At 35.0% G+C, this 17,390-nt stretch overlaps 1 protein-coding gene across 6 annotated transcripts in view; it reads left to right on the forward strand.

The window, feature by feature from the left end:
* Window positions 1-5,966, forward strand: part of RCAN1 (regulator of calcineurin 1) — a 101,131-nt gene extending 95,165 nt beyond the window's left edge. For all 6 annotated transcript variants that reach the window (XM_003763418.4, XM_031959311.1, XM_012544387.3 and 3 more), the window contains one exon: window positions 4,238-5,966. In XM_003763418.4, the coding sequence (XP_003763466.2) occupies window positions 4,238-4,410 (173 nt within the window). In that variant the 3' untranslated portion in view covers window positions 4,411-5,966. The remainder of the gene's footprint in view (window positions 1-4,237) is intronic.
* The last annotated feature ends 11,424 nt before the right edge of the window (window positions 5,967-17,390 follow it).

Below are 17,390 nucleotides of genomic sequence, written 5' to 3' on the forward strand. Positions count from 1 at the left end.
TCCTTGGAATCATAATCATAGATTTCAAGCTGGAAAGAACCTCTGAAGTTAACTAGCCCAGACCACTTTTTTACAAATGAAAAACCTGAGTTTTTTTGAATTGTCCAGCATCACATAGGTAATGACTGAGCCAAGATCAGGAGCCTCTACTTTCAGATCCAGTGTGGGCCATGCTATAAGGCAAGGCAGAGCATGACCATAGTAGAGCAGTAATGAGGTTCCCATCTCTAAAATTATTTTACTGGCTGAATAGAGGACTTCAAATCTCCTAGTGATTGATGCATTATATTTTGTCAGAAAGTGAAAAAGAGGTTTTTTTCAAGGTTAATGGAATTAAAATAATTAGTAGAAAAATGAAAATATATCTCCTGCAGAAGACATATATTCAGTAATAGGATGGTTGGATTCATTGTTCCAATTCTCATATTAACTTCAGTTTTATAGTACTTGAAAACAGGGATTATGCTAAAGAAAGAGCAGTAGTGAATCACTTTTTCCCACTCATGTGAAAAGACTGCATATGGAATTTATGGGCACATTTTCCCACTAGACTTGCTAAAATAGTGAGAGATTATAATTCTTTCATATGCTGTCATTTGATAAATTCTATTACTCCCAAAGACTGTCAAGAAAATTAATAGTTACTGATGCAAATACTATAAAACATTCTTCTTGTTGAATTATATAACCTCAAAAGTCCTCCCCAAACTCAATATCTATGATCCTAGAAACTCTGAGCAATTGGTTTGATGAAGTGATATCAGAAAGATCTTCCCCCTCCCCTCCTTTTTCCTTAACAAAAATTGATGGAGGAGGATAGAGAGCCAAAATTGGGGGGGGGGGGAGAAAGGGGGAGAAGAGGGTCATGTATTAAAGACATTGGAGCAAATACCATATTCACTTCCTCCTGAGCTTTCTCTATGAAACAGAAACTCCCAAGAAGTTTCAGCTCTCACAATGTTCAGTGAAGAATATCGTAGTTCTTTTCGCTGAGGTTTTAGTGTTCTTGATTCATCAGCATGTCAGATCAAGATTCTACAAGCCTTGCCTAAACTGAAAGTTTTCTTTGGGAATTACAGGAAGAATCACAGAATTATTCATTCCTAATCTTCTCACAAAGGAAATCAAATCACAAGATGGTAGTAAAATATACTGAAGGAACTGAGCATCTTTAGATATCTTCTAGCAGGTCCAGCGCTTTCTTAGCATGGATAGCAGGAAGCAACTAATGTATTTCAGGATTCTGAAGAAAAAAGAACATTTCTTAGGTTGTTTTGTTTGTTAGACCAAACGTACTTAAATAATCATTTCTCACATCTTTAAAAATGGTGAAGTACCTTTCTAGGATTTTTATTTTAAAAGTAGCTTACTCAAAAAACAAAAACAAGCTGGCCTTGATTTACATAACTCCTGATCTTTACAATAATGGACCTTTCTACTGTACTTTTAATCTAATTCAATTTTGAAGATTTTTTTCTAAATTTGACCCCTGTACCACATACCATAGTAGATGGACAGGTTAGGAAAGCATTTCATAAGAAAGCTCAATAAAATGGTAAACTAGCTGGACAGTAAAAAAGAAATATATTAAGACTTTCCTGAGTTTAACTCATTTGGCTCTCTTCTTTTTTCCTTATCCTGCCTCAGAGTAGAAAAACTGGGAACCTTTCATGTGAAGTCCAAGTTAGCTGCCTGTTGACCTCAGGATCAGCAAAAGTCCTTGGTCTTTAAGGGGAGAAGTAAAGGAGATGGATGAAACCGCCACAAGCTCTCCACCTACTGACCTCCCTTCTCTTCTTTCTCCTCCAAAGTGACTCTGGCTTGTCTTACTCCACCCCCTAATCCCTCCTACAATTATCGGTATACAGCAAAAGATTGAGGCACAGAATAGTGAGAAGGGCCATTTTCCAAGTATATGCCAATAGAGTATTGTCAATCTATTGGTAATTAGCCTTAAGTGCTTGGTTGTCTGATTCCAGTGCACCTATTCAGAGTTTCAGCCCTTTACACTTACACTTTTTCAGATAGCAACTACTACACTCCCATGCCAAGGTACAAAAAGGCAAAATCTTCCAACATCTGTACCAGTGACAAAAAGCAAACTTTAACTTCTATACTTCTTTCTTATACTTTTATAGTGACTGTATTCTAAAGTAAAATGAAAAATAATTTTAAATGAACAGAACCAGTTAAGTTGTACAGTGGATAGAGCACCAGCACTGCAGTCAGGATGACCTGAGTTCAAATCTAGCCTCAGACACTTGACACTTACCTGTGTAACCCTGGGCACCTCACAACCTTGGTAACAAATTATCTCTAAGGACAGACAGTCAATTCCTGGGCCCATCCACAGAACCTTCCCAACTTCATAGGTTTTTCTGATATACTAGCCTGTAAGAACTCAGGGCATAGCTATACTACGGTGAACTCTTAGTAGAGAACTGGAGGGGAGTTTTAGTGATTCTGCCAAGCCTAAGATTGAGATGAGAATTCCTACATTGTTGTTGTTTTTTCCACTCAATAACTAACAATTATAAGAGCTTTATCATACAGAAGTCAGAAATGCTTATTTTTGGTGATATATTACTACACCCACCAATGATACATAAATCTTCAAAGCCATTGCTGTGATTTTGAGAAAATGGAATTAAGTTCTCTTACATCAGTATAAATCTACAAAAAGTTTCCTAGGTAGTTTTATGTGACTACCCCACCCCCAGCCTCTAATCCCTGAGTCAGAAAATTATTCCAAATCAATTTTTAAAATAAATATAGACTGTATAATATTTGATTTATTACAACTTCTTTTATGTTGGAAAAGTTACCTCTTTTACATTTATGAAACAGGAAGACCACCAGTGTTAAAAGAGCTCAATCTAAATTTTATAATATCACATACAGAATAATGAAAAGATCGTCTTTTTCAGTTGAAGGTTGATAGAATCTCTCTATATGGATGAGAATACACAGGCTCAACAAATTTATTTCTGGAAGCAGGCCTAAATTGAAGAGAAAGGAGCAGAATGTTGTCACAGTCAACTTTTTCTTTTCAAATCAAGATCCAACCTCACACCACTAAAAATTTATAGAAAGATCTTATGTGATTACCTAGAAGTATCAGACTAGGAGAGAAAACACATGTGGTGATGATACATCTTGGGCTATATTTGGGGCTTGCTCCATAAGTTCTCCTTCCCTCCCCTCCTAAAACCAAGTTAGAATGTGTATATAGCAATAGTTGGAAAGATTGCAAAGCCCTTAAAGGGGACTCCACTCCTTTCCCCACCAAGTGGCCCTGTCCAACTCTTCAAACTTTTCTTTTCCAATTACTGTGACAATTTAGGGAGACTCTAAAGTAGCAAGGTAACTCGTGGGCAAACCCAGAGTGTTTCTGATCAACATACACTGAAGTCCTGTGTTGCCTCATTGTATCACATAGTAACTCTGCTATTTCCAGGTTATCTTAGTGGAATACAATTTCTGACATAATCAATTGAGATAGAAAGACTTCAGATACAGACTCGGAGATGGACTATCTCACTAAATTTTAAAAATGCTAGTTAGCAAACTGGCTGCAGACAAAATAGGCCACAGAAACTGTCTATTGTGGCATAGGTAGATAATTACCAGTCTTTTTTTAAAGGAGAAAACACACTTGGTGTATGGATAAATCTTCAAAGTATCAAAATGTTGACTGTTTCACAAAACACATTTGAACAGTAAGAATGAAATGGGGTTTTGTGCTGAAAATACTCAGCACCAAGCTGCAATTGGTAGTTATCCAAGGTTTGTCAACTTGTCTTAAGATACAGAATAAACCTGTCGGTGGGTCTATTGTCAATTTTCCCCCTAATCGTTAACATCATTACAAAAGAACTGTGAATTTCTTTTTATTTCAGAAGAATTGGGTGCTATGGGAATAGATTTTTTTTTGTTCTTGTTTTTTTCAGCATTTAGTTCCTTCATAATCTGTGTATTTTATTTTATATATTTAGAAATATTCTGAGAAGGTGTCAGTAGTGCTTCAGAAGATTCATTATACACTAAAAAGGCTAAGAATCCCTGGTCTAGCCATGATGAATATACATTTCCCTAAATTTATTCAGCTTTACTTGGCAAGTTACTCAAACTAATGTGTTCTTTAGCCAGCTGAATTTCCATTTACTACTTCTTGATTTTATTTTCTAACTCATTCAGAGCATTTCTAAGGTATCCTGTAATTGTTTTCCATTTCTAGGTGAAAAATATGAATTGCATGCAGCGACTGACACCACTCCCAGTGTGGTGGTCCATGTATGTGAGAGCGATCAGGAAAATGAAGAAGAAGATGAGGCTGAAGGAATGAAGAAACCCAAACCAAAAATTATTCAGACAAGAAGACCAGAGTACACACCTATTCATTTAAGCTGAACTGACCTAAGGGTGTAGATGAATTCCAAACCACTGTTCATTCATAGGGAGTAATCTTTTACTGTGCAAATGTCAGGTCACAGTTTTTATGGTGGCAACAAAGACGGCTCTCTGTGGCCAGATTTCCAGTTCATGTTGCTCAGAAAAGAAGCAAGGGGCCACCTGTCTCCTTGTTCTCAGTGCTGCACATCAGTTAGTGTTCATGGAGCCCTACGGTGGACTTATGCCCATCACTGAGTTAATGATGATCAGACATTTGGGAAAGAATTGAAAAAGCCAATAAGTGACACTTGTACTTGTTCTTTTCAGGTGGGCTGTTTTTGTTTTTGTTTTGTTTCTGAAAAAGGGTGATCACAGACATGGGGAGAGCTTTATGTTGCCACACAATCTATAATGATAGAATTCATCCTGTGGTAGGCTACAGTCATTGTGTGGAATATCTAGTTCAGTAGCATTGTTTAAAAAAAAAAAACCATACAATGTGGGAATTTTGAAATGTTTTCTTTTTCCTTATGTTTTCTTATTTTGTGCATGTGTAGTTACTGATTTTTCCAAACTAACTTTTGTGTCAGTCTCTTATTAAGTTTTTTTGATGTTGAAAAAGCCTTTAATATTTATTGCCCTTCTAGATTCTAGTCCTCTGTTTTTGATGACACTCAACTTACAGCTGGAATGCATTCACTGACAAGATTTGGTGCCATATGTAACTGCTTTCCAAAAGAAATTGATCTGGTTGTTAACATTCATATGTGGAATTTAGCCTGAAGAATTAAGAAAATAGTCTTTTTATTGCACAATTTAGCAAGTGGATAGTCTTAGCTTAGGTATATTTTTGTTGGGATTTGGATTTATTTAATGTTTGTTAAAATATGAACGCTAACTAGATCTAGTTGGGGAATATTGGCACAGATATTTTGATTTTTTTCCACTGAAATATGAAAATAAACTTGTAAATAAAGCTGTTAGAGCATATTCATTGCTGTGTATAGCTGGGTGAAAAATATGGCAATGGGAGACTATTGCAAACATAATTACTTGTGTATCTGTATGTTGTAGAAGATGCTGTTAAAAACATTTTAACAGAGTTTGGATTCAAAGCATGTAAAGTGGATATTAAATGTGTGATTATAGAAGAAGGATGCAGTGCCTTTCCCCAAATTTCAAGTGGAATTCTACTATCTACATGTAACTATTTTTCCTAGTTGCAAATGTGTATGTCCAGTAAATAAGTATTACATTTTGGACTTAAATTGCCATAGCAAAGTGTTTCATGTTGAAGTACTTAATGCCAAATAATAATGCATGCTTCAGAAATTTGAAATATGGTTTCCCTGAAGGAACTGTTAAAGTTTGGAAACTATTCAGTAGTTGCTCTGATCAAGAATGTAGTTGAATGCTCTCAGAATTCTGTTTACAACACACCAGGAGGAAAAACCACCATTACATAGCTGTTCAAGTGTTTCTAGTTATGTGGTTTTTAATTGGAGAACCTAACCTTGAAACATTTTTTAACTGCATTCTATAATAAATTGGCACAAATATGCTCTCTGTGCAAACAATTTCTACTCTCTGTTTTATTTGGGCAGTCTCATTCTTGAGCTCTAAACACATTGTAAATCAAAGTTAAGTTTCCAGGACAAGCAGTTTCTTTAATTTTGGGACTAGCAGCTCCTGAGGCTTCACTGTGATCATATAGTATACACCACCATATGCCTGGTAAAGAAATGAGAAACAGTTTCTGTGTGCATGAAAGTTGATACAAAACACGTAAGTTCCATAATTACATTTGGTTTCACAAAAAAAAAAAAAGAGGTACCTGAGACTTTTCTGTTAAGAAATGTCTAAATGTGCATGAGTAGCACCCATGTTATAAGTAGGTTTTGTTACAAAATTTATTTGGAACTTGAAAGAATTTTTTTGCCATAGAAAAACATTTTGATAATTTAAGTGGACCAGTCAGTCCACAAAAGCCTATATAATTAATTTTTGGGGGATTTTAGAATCCAGAAGTCATCTAAAGGGAAAAACAAGAATTGGTTGAACTTTCTCCTTTCCCTGGCATAGGGTCAGTCCTGGGCAAAATTTTAAAACAGGCAAAATTCATCCCACCTCACTTTCTATGCTTTTCCCAATCCCTATCTATCATTTCCTCTCTCCCCTCATTCCAATTTCTTCCTGCTAGCTAAATTTTAGGAATTAAAATCCAATCAATCTTAATTCACAAAATGAAATGCATTATCTCCTAATCTTCCCAGTTATTTGCAGTTTTTAAAGGAAAGTACTTATTACTGGAAATTACTCTTTAAAGAAATTCTTAACTTTTTTTGTATAATAGACTCCCTAAGCAATCTGGTAAAGCCTATGAATCTTTTTGGAATAATGTTTTTAAAGTCATAAACTAGTGTACAGTTAGCATTTTTTTTTAAGTTTGCAAATCTCAGGTTAAGAACCTTTATTCTAAGTAGTAGAATTCCTCACAGCATGAATGAACTGTTTAATGAAATTAAAAATTCAGATGCATTTATATGATAGGGAGATATTTGGAAGGCAAGATTTCACTTTTAGCTGTCAAAATTCCTAGGATCTCACCCCAAAAATATCCTTTAAGTATTCCAGATTTTTAAAGATTTTTCCTCTACTTTTCAACTTAGTGATTTTATAAAATTTCTAAGTTTTTTTTTCATATATCTACATATATGTCAACACATATATAATATGTATATGTATTTTAAGGAAATTTTTCCTTTGTTTTTGGTGGTGAAATTTTGACATTCCTTAGACATTGCCTAAAGATGCTTGAGTATTTTGAAGTCACAATATGTGGATTAATTTAGGCTTGTAGATTTAAATACATTGAAAACTTTACATTTCTAGTTAGTAAGTTGAATCTGAAAACTAGAATAATAAAAGGAAATCTGGTTCATTTGACACAGTAGAGGAAAGAATACTTTTAGTAGAGTAATAGTTTCCTTTATGTATGACATAGCTGCATACACTTAACCTCATGGTTATGCTCGAGTTCTTAATATAAAAGCCAGTTTGATTGTTGTTCAGCCATTTCGGTTATTTCCAACTCCCATAGTTTCATTTGGTATTTGCTTGGCATATTTGCCATTTCTTTCCCTAGTTCATGGTTGAGGTAAATAGGTTATGTGACTTGCCCAGAGTAACACAACTAGTAAGTTTCTGATGAGACCAAATTGAATTCAAAAAAATGAATCCTTTCAACTCCAGGCCTGGCATTTTATCCATTGCACCACTAAAACCCAAATAGCATGCAAAAATAAACCAAACGCATGACTTTGTTGTAGATTTTAATTGTGTTTATTGAAATGACTCTTCATGGAATCTTTCATTCTGATATGATGTGTTAGGTACCTTCAGATAATCTGTTCTTGAAAATTATATTAAATAGAAGTCTAAGGATAGGAAAAGGGAAACAATATCCCACACATATTTATACTTATTCTAATTCAAATATTTAATCGCCCCAGAAAATACTTAAGAAGGCTTTACCTTATTGGTATGTTATATGAATTAATAACCACCGGAAATTTGAGGTTTTTAAGAGCCTTCAACTGTGACAACTCTAAACAGCCATTTAGTCTTCATTACAGATTAAATGGCCATAAATTCAGCTTAATAAAAATTAAAAATATTTCATGTAGATTTTGTGGCTAAAATCTTATGGGAGTAGTTCATATAAGTTATGTCTATTGAATATTAAACTATTACTGAACATTACCCATTGCTACACACATAAAATAATCCTTTAATTTTATCTATGTTAATATAGTCACTTCTATAATTTGACCATTTTTCCTGAGTTTGACTCTGAAGAGCAAAAGGAAAATTACCAAAGCAATGAACCCTAATCTTCTTTAATCTTCCTTAATATTTCAGATTCTCACCCTTATTTCCTAAAGGTAAAAGTCTCAGTTTGTCACCAACATTTATTTAATGTTTATTATGTGACAGACTTAACCAAAGATTAGTTATACAGTGATTAGTAGAAAAATTAGTTAGGCTCTAGTAGTTTGGGAGACTACTTATGAAAGCCAGATGGCAAAGATTTCTGAATGAGTGAAAAGCATTACTGAATTTTAGGTATGGAATGATGGCACTTTATTACTTCCCTACCGATTCCCCTAGGCCCACTCCCCACAGACAAGCTGTGCTGTTTCCAGTGCTCACAGAATTCCAACAGAGTGCCTACTATGGAGTAAAGGCCTTTATTACTAAAGGCTCCAAGCCCAGGGTAGATAAATGGCCAAGAGAAAAGGATCTAGTGGGAAGGGGCCAGAAGCTATTGGATGAGGACAAAGAAATGAACAATGAATAGCTCTTAACCTCTCTCCCAATCAGGTCACTCCTTTGTCCTGGCAACGACAAAGCACTATCTGTTCTGAAAAGGCAGCAGCTGCCTATTCAAAGCAAAAACAAATGTGAATGTTGGGGATTGGAATTATGTGAAACAAATTTAATACTTGAACTTTCCTCCAAATGGGGATGGAAAATATGTAAAGCAAAGGAGCGACCTAATAAATTGCTGTGATACATTAAACATTAGCAATAACTAGCATTTATATAGCACTCTAAGGTTTGCAAAGAATTTTACAAATATTTCATTTGATCTTCACAACAACACTGGCACATTGGTGATGAGGAAACTGAGGAATAAAGTGACTTGCCCGTGGTCATACATCCAATGCTTTGAATCTGGATTTAAATTGAGTCTTCCTGACTTAGACCTGCCTGCCATTCTATCACTTTGCCACTTAGTTGTCTTGAAGAGGGAACACAATAGTGTTCCCAGATGCTAGATTAAGTCAATAAAACATTTACATACCTACCCAGTGCCAGGAACAATGCTAAATACTGGAACAATGTTAAATTAGGATACAAATACAAAAAACAAAAAAACAAACAAACAACAAAAAAAAACAGTTCCTGCCCTCCAGGGATTTACAAACTAGTGGGAAAAGAAAATGCAAAAGGAAGCTGAAGATGTAGGGGGCTGAGGGAAAGTGGGGCAGGGATTGAGAAAGAGAAAGTATCAGAGGTCCCAAAATAGACAGATGATAATAAGATATCTGAATTGAGTTCTTTTAATGGAGGTTTAGAGTTCATGGCCCCACTTTCCAATCAAAGAAGCAGAGGATTGTAGATGAGGAGGTCACAGAGGTTCCCATTGTATTTTTCAGGGTGATGAGGTTTCCCCCATAATGAGCTTGAAATAAGAAAGCTGGCATTGAAGCCATTCCTGCCACAATAACATAGAAAGGACCCACCCAGGAAACTATGTTCTAAATGAAACAATGTGGTACTTTATATGAGGCATTAAAGTAGAATTTAGGGCCCTCTATAGTAATCCATGAGCTTATAAATCTTAATAAATAAAAATTATTTGCTAAATTATTTTTTCCCTCATTACTTAAAATTGTCTCCTTTAGCAACAAGTGGAACCAACAAGACCTCTTTCCACTGCCTGTAGAAAGAAAAATAGTTGCATCTATATTTGCCACCATAGGATAAGTTCTAACAGTTGAGTAAATATATTTTGCATGTATCCCTTCTAAAATCAGATTTGTTTGCATGACACATTTTTTCCCTGAATAAAAATCTAAGTTTTAAAATGGCTTTCTCTAACTAGATTCATTTGCAACCGTTTTAATTTTAAATAGGAAGGTGACAATAGTTTTCATTTGACTTTGTTGTCTTTGTGCCAAACCTTTGGGGAAGTATCAGGTTGGGTTTGGTTTTTTTTTGAACTCCTAGGACTTAAATATTTACTGAGTTCAAAACTCAGATACTTACTAGTTATATATCCTGTGAAAGTCATTTAACCCCTATTTGCCTCAGTTCCTCATTTGTAAAATGGGACACACTAGAGAAGGAAATGGGCAAATCACTCCAGTATCTTTGCCAAGAAAATTGCATGGACTTGTTTTGGAAACTTGGACATGACTGAACAAGAAATACCAATATTAACTTTTTTTTTAAAGCACTAGATACCTACAATTATGTTTTGCTTGCCATACTTTTATTCTTCATTGCTAAAAACTGTTGCAAATGAATCTAGTTAGTTAAAGCCTTTTTAAAAATTAGATTTTGTGAAAGTAGAAAAAAAGCTCCTTCAGTGGAATTTTGCCACATGTTTCCAATAAATGTACCTTATTATCATTGAACTCTAAATCTATGACATAGTAACCCCTTTTTGGGGATCCTAATCCTTCAAGTTTTAGAGCACTGAACCAGAGGGTAGGTAAGACTATTAGCTTGGGAGAGCTCATTGATACATTTAAGATTATGTAATATATTGGGGACAGCAGGCCTGTGCTCTCTCCATTGCACTACCTAGCTGCCCCCAAAATCTTAACAAATTGGACAGTCTAGTCTGTTAGGCAGACTCCCAGAATCTGCATATAACATAGCACCACAATAGGTCATTTTCCCTAAAGCTCCCATCATCCTTGAGGGAGTAATTGTCTTTCTGATGTCACCAGCCACTCCTACTCTAAGAAATATGACAACTGCTTCTTGTGGACATTATTGCTATTGCCACCAGTTCCAACTGCTAATGCAACCTCTGATGGGATCTCTATCTCATTCATAAAAGATCTGGAAAGAACAGTCACATAGCCAAAAAACTCACAGCTTCCGTGGCTTGGAGAGAGACCTGGAATCTGTCACCCACATCTTAGTGAATTCAAAATAATTCTACTCCTAGCATTTACAAATGACAGTGATGTATCATCCCTTTTGTATGCCCACTTAGTTCTAACTCAGGAACCCCTTAGTCATTAGCTCTTTCAGTTTTGTAGCTAATTATAAGACTTTAGCACCACAGTTTACGTCTCTTAGTCATGCATAGTTAGAAACTGACTGCCTACGGTTCCATATTGAAACCAAACATGGAATCTCTGTGCATGTTCCATTAATCCACCAAGAGAGGCAAATATGAACATGTTCCTTCTATTACAAAAGTAATATAGAAACATACCTTTATTTTGCTTGAAAGCATCTAATTGGAGGGATGTTTGACTGGGTTACTATATTACTAGGAGTATTTCCCCTTGAGATTGAAAATATTAAAAGTTTTAATTAAATGTAATGATTTAATTAGATTCACTAAAAACTCCCGCCCCAACTCTATCATTGGTTCTTGGGCACTTTAACAAGGGAACTTAGGTCATCCAAAGGAAAGAAATATTAATATGAATAAAAGTTCAATTAAATAAGATATTGGGACATGCTCTTAGCTAGCAGTACCCTAAAAGAGTTAGCTTTAAGAAGGAGAAAGTAAACACGAGACAGTGAGGGTTGAGAGGAGAAAGACCATATGGCATGGTCTGAAGCTGATAGGAGAGACACATCTGGTGGGAAGGGAAAGGCACCATGAGGCATGGCAGACTGACTCAAAGGAGTTCAGCAGAGATAGCATGGGTCAGAAGCAGATTTATAGGGGAACTTTAACCACAGAGGCATGATTGGGATTTCTGACAGGACATAACTAGGTTGCCCACAACCTCCACAGAGGGCAGACCTCAGGGGGTTGACATAACTTGGATTTCTTGGCTGGACACAGCAAGGTGAAGATCCCCATCAATGCCCATTCCTGTTTGCCTCAGGGTAATACTTCAGTCTTTTCTCTGCCAATGGCATCCAGCCATCCAGGATCTTATCTGTCTGCCATATTATATCTAAGATGAAAGATGAGAACATGGGAAAGAAGGAAGGAAGGAATTGAAGGAAGAAAGGAATGGAAAGAAGAAAGGAAGGGAGGGAGGGAAAATATGCATAGAAATGGGAAAGTAAGAGTTTCATCAATACTGTTCTGAACAGCAAGGAAACACAATCTTTCTCCTTACAAAATCAGCTACAATTCACTTGGCATGTGAATTATACATTGCCGAACCAAATAAATATCAGTTCTTAAAAGAACATGGGTAATTGAGCTAGAGTCCCAAGTAGTAATCTCATGGTGCCATCTAGAGCAAATATATACCAACAATGCATAAAATAGAAATAATAATAGAAATAAAAGTATAAAGCATCATTGGAAGGTAGTTCCTATTTTATTTATTCATAAATATTATTATTAAATAAATATTATTAATTAAAATTACATATTTCTTTATTACTATTAAATATTTATTTTTTCATGTCATAGCAGTACATGCAAAATCAAAGTACACAAGCAAATATTCATAAACAACAAAAGTAAAGCTGTTAAAATCTTTGTATATACCTGTAAACCAGTAATTAAATTATGCATAGTTAAAAGTACATGAATAATACTATCACAAAAGTAAATAAACATGAATAAGAAAATAATAAAAGAGAAATGTGCTCAAAATATGCGGTAATAAACACATTCATCAATGAACTTTTGCATTCATATGCAAGACATACATCGCAAAAGTAAAAATAAGCATTGTCATCTGGTTAAATCTATAACCATTTCTTCATTTTTCCTACAATTTTATGTTTATCTTGTCAAAAATAAAACAGACATAGTTGGCTTATGTGAGCTAGATAGCATTATGGTGTGGTTATCTGCCCTATCACAATTATTGTCATTCATTCCTATACTTGAATTTTAAGAAGGTCTAGATGAATTAATCTTGTTACTATATCCCATGTCATTCATTTGTCTATAATCCTGTATAGGAATCTAGGCAAAAAAAAAAAAAAAAAGTATTGTGCCACTGTTTAATCTTCCCTCTACTTTTTATGCCCCAGCAGATTATTGTGTTACAATACAATCTTTACTTGAAATATCTGTTTCTGAGCAATTGTCTAGGTTGGATCATCTTTGTATAACTAACAGGCTCTTTTGTTTAAAGGCACTGAATTTGTCCAGTAGTCCTTATCTGCTCATCAGGGAGGTCAGTGATCTTACCTATAGGCAATAAGTTATTGAAAGTGATTTGTCTTTAAAAGAACCCCAACAACCTATGGGACAATTTTGTAAGCAGGAAGGTTGACTGGTGTCTCCTAACTAGGTAAGGTAAAGTAGATTTCAAATGATTTTCTAAGTATGTCTCATGAACACAAAGATTTCTAAACAAAACTTTTTCCTTATTGAAAGTCTTGACAACAAACTCAAACATCATACTGTCATTTGTGTGTCAGTAATTTTTTGAGCTAAAATTGTAGCTAGGAATTAAGTTTCTCTTATCTTTTCTTTCAATCAAGATATGTCCTAGCTATGAGTATCTGCAATCTCTCTGTAAGCAGAGTATCCAAAACCACAAATCAACGGTTAGGAATGGGATCACACCTAAACACTTGTAGGCAATGTGTAATACTATAGTGTCATTTCTGGTATGTTGACTCCACAGTATCCCTAACATGTTTGAAAGCATGCAGATGAAACCCTGAGGCAGTAAATCCCCTTGAGGATGGTAGAGTATGATTATAGACATCAGACAAAGGTAAAATTTATTTGAACAATGTGCTTTCAAAGTCTCTACCATGTTCCAAAAGGATCCTGGAAGAATGACCAAAGATTGAAAAATAATTTCCCCATAACTCTTTAGCAGTCATTAAAACTTTGGGTTTAGCTATCATTGAAACTCCTGGTTACATATATGTGTCTGTGAATACTTTGTGAAATACCAGTCACCATCAGTATTTGGTTTATATTCTTAATATTATATTCTAGAAATAGGAAGTCAATAAGATGAAGTTCTCAGTGTTTGCCAGGGATTATGTTCTATCATTATGCAGCATTTTTTAGCAGTACTTTTCTTTGTATAGAAGGGGTACAAGCTTCTCACTTCTTCTTGACACCTCGCGCCAATTCAATCTGTTTCTTACTAGGTCTAAGGTTCTCTCATGACACAAAAATCCAAAGTCTTCATATAAAGATATCATTGCCATAGAACAAAATCAGGCTAAGTAGCAGCAACAGCTTCCTGATACCATGCATGGAATCAGTGACAGTTCATTAGAAAAACCCTGTTGCAATTTTTTCCTCCCACAACTGTTACAACTTTTGCCTTTATTTACACAGCAAGAGGCATTCTGGGGCCCAAAGTTCCATTCTTTCAGAATCACTCCCTTCTTGTCTTCTCATGGTCTTTCATCAGTCATCTGCTCTCCCTGCTAGTCATCCACAACTGAGGCAAAGAGAATTGGTCCAATAAGTCTCAAACTTTCAACTAGAGTCATTTGTTTATAGTCCAGTCATACATGGTCTTTACCTTTTTAAATATTACATTAGTTTAGTGTCAAATGATCTCTAAGACAGAGCATTTACATCCATATTAGTTTCCCTATCCAGTTAAGTATGCTGAAATCATATTTGACTAGCGCTGTTGGCTATCTCTAGCAAACAGCATCTAACTTGGCACTGTCAGTAGATTTTCTCATTTGACACTTGCAACTTTTCTTCATATACATAGTTTGCAATATTATAACAGGTGAGGACCTCATTGCAGCCCTTTCAAAGCCAGACATATCTTACAAAAATACAAAAAAGAAAAAAGTTAAGGACCAATAAAGAACATTAGAAAAGTAAAATATAATAGATCTCTGAAGATTACTGGATGGGAGTAAAAAGTATTATATACATGTTTCTCATATGTAGCTGATAATTTCGCTAAAATTGATCTTTTAATAGGGCATAAATATTTCATAGCCAATAAAACTTAAACACCTCCATTACTAACCAAGATACAATAAAAATTATAATCAATAAAGGGTTTTTTTAAATAAAATATTCAAACTTGAATGGAGACTGAAGAAAATCCTAAAGAATTAATGAATCAGAATATCATGGCAAAACTACTACAGTTTCTTTGCCAGGAAAATTCCAAATGAAATCATAAAGTCAGACTTTGTTCATTTGTATATGGAATTCTGAGACCATGGATTTTATTATCGGCCCCTTTCTTCAATTCTGACTGCTGTTAGCATCAGGATGTCTCTTTTGCTATTTGCCTTCTTACATCCTAACTACTCTATATGTAATATTTATTTTTCTCCATCTTCACCTCCTCCTTTCCAGTTTAATGCTTGTGTTCACTGAATCCATCTTTGGCCTGTCATTTCTAATTTTTAGGTTATTCAGAAATCTAAAACCCTCTCAGAATTTTTTTCATTTTTTAAAATTATTGACTAGAAAATTATCAAATATGAATATTTTTATATACCAAGAAGGCCAGAGAAAGAAGATAGCATGAAACCATGAACCTATCACATGTGGCACTTAATATACATGCAAGTAGGTTCATTATCTTTGACCACAATTGCTTCTTCCCCATCTGCCATATACATATTATACCTATGTTACTATAAAGGCCAATGCCATCTGAAAGGATTTAGTTCAAATTTTGCTTCTGATGCTCACTAGCTATATGATTTTGGGCCAATCAGTTCGCTTCCTTGAGCTTCAAATGGGACTCAGAAGTCTGGAGAAGATACTGGCAAGAAATAGAAAAATCAGGATTCAAACACAGGTGCCCTAAATCCAGATGCAGTATGCTTTCCACTGTAAGTCTATTCCTAAACTTTATAAAATTATATTGTTTCATTCAATATTTGTAATTAAAGAATGAACTTGTCATCATTCTATTTCAGCTATCACTTATAAGCCATATAAATGATGGTCCTGAATGGGAATATAAATGAAATATTGAGTCAGGTAATTTCTTGCCTATGAGGGAGAGTGGAGGAGGAGGCTGATTTTAGATATGATTGTATCTTCCTATAGAAAAATTTTCTACCCATCAAAGAAGGGTAAAGACATCATGTAAACCAGATTGGAATCTGTATGGACTGGTTTTGTTCTCTCTTACTCAATTTTTTTCCTGCTGCCATACAGTCTAAAGCGAACTATGTATAGTATAAAGTCCCTGTTGTCTGTAATTCATGAATTATGCCTCTTACAATGATATGATCTCACCTTGTTCTGTTATTCAGAAAGAACAGTCCAAAGCACAGACTGACCTTACTATGCCTTTCTTAGTGTATGAATTCTTTCTGTCAACAAACATATATTGAATGCCTATTGTCTATTATTTTCTCCTAAAAAACATTGGGGCTTTAATTACAGGGCTGAAATTAAAGTTAATGACAGATGATTTGATAACACTTTTGTCATATATAGAATCTCAGATATAGAAGATAGATCACAAGTGGTTTAGTTCAACCTGTACCATATTACTGCATGTGGTCATGCAGTCTGCCCTTGAAAACCTTCATCAATGAAGAACTCACTATTTTTTGAAATAGCCCATTCCACTTTTAGATGATTCTACTTGTTAGGAAGATGTTCTTTTATTAAATCAGAAGTTGCTTCTCTGCCATATAACTATCATAGAGTTGGGTATTAGAAAAGACATTAGAAGTCATCTATTCTTGGTCCATCATTTTAGGTGAGAAAACAGGCTTCAAGAAATAAAGTTAATTTTTAAAGGGCACATAGTTACTAAGTAGGAGAGCAAGAATTTGAATCCGAGTTAGTAAGCATCTAAGGCCAGATTTAAACTCAGGAAAATGAGTTTTCCTGACTCTAGGTCCAGAATTCTATTCACTGCATTATCAATCTACTCCACATGAACTTTGTAAGATTGAACAAAAGCTGTCTGATTAGCTTATAGTCCAGTCATACATGGAGGTTCAGGAAAGGAATAGGTTTCTCAGCAAAGACAATGCATTGTGACTCACTCTCCCAATTTATGAAAAGGAAGGTAGTGGGACCTCTTACTCTCTGATCATTGCCAACTGAGAGCAGAACTCATATCTAAAGATATGAGGCAAAATAGAGGTGTTCTGGGCTGGACCTGACTCAAGCCAGTGTCCTAGTAGTTTGGATTAGATAGTGAAGCAAAATGAAACATTCACAATTCATTCAACACTCAACAAAATGAGATTCACTTAACCATAGCAAAAGGAGTATATTTAATAAAGATAGACATTGAGGTTACATAGCGGTGATTCAGCTGAGCTTGCCTGAGCTGTCCTTTGTT

Source organism: Sarcophilus harrisii, chromosome 3 (genome assembly GCF_902635505.1).
Source record: "Sarcophilus harrisii chromosome 3, mSarHar1.11, whole genome shotgun sequence".
Lineage (NCBI taxonomy): Eukaryota > Metazoa > Chordata > Mammalia > Dasyuromorphia > Dasyuridae > Sarcophilus > Sarcophilus harrisii.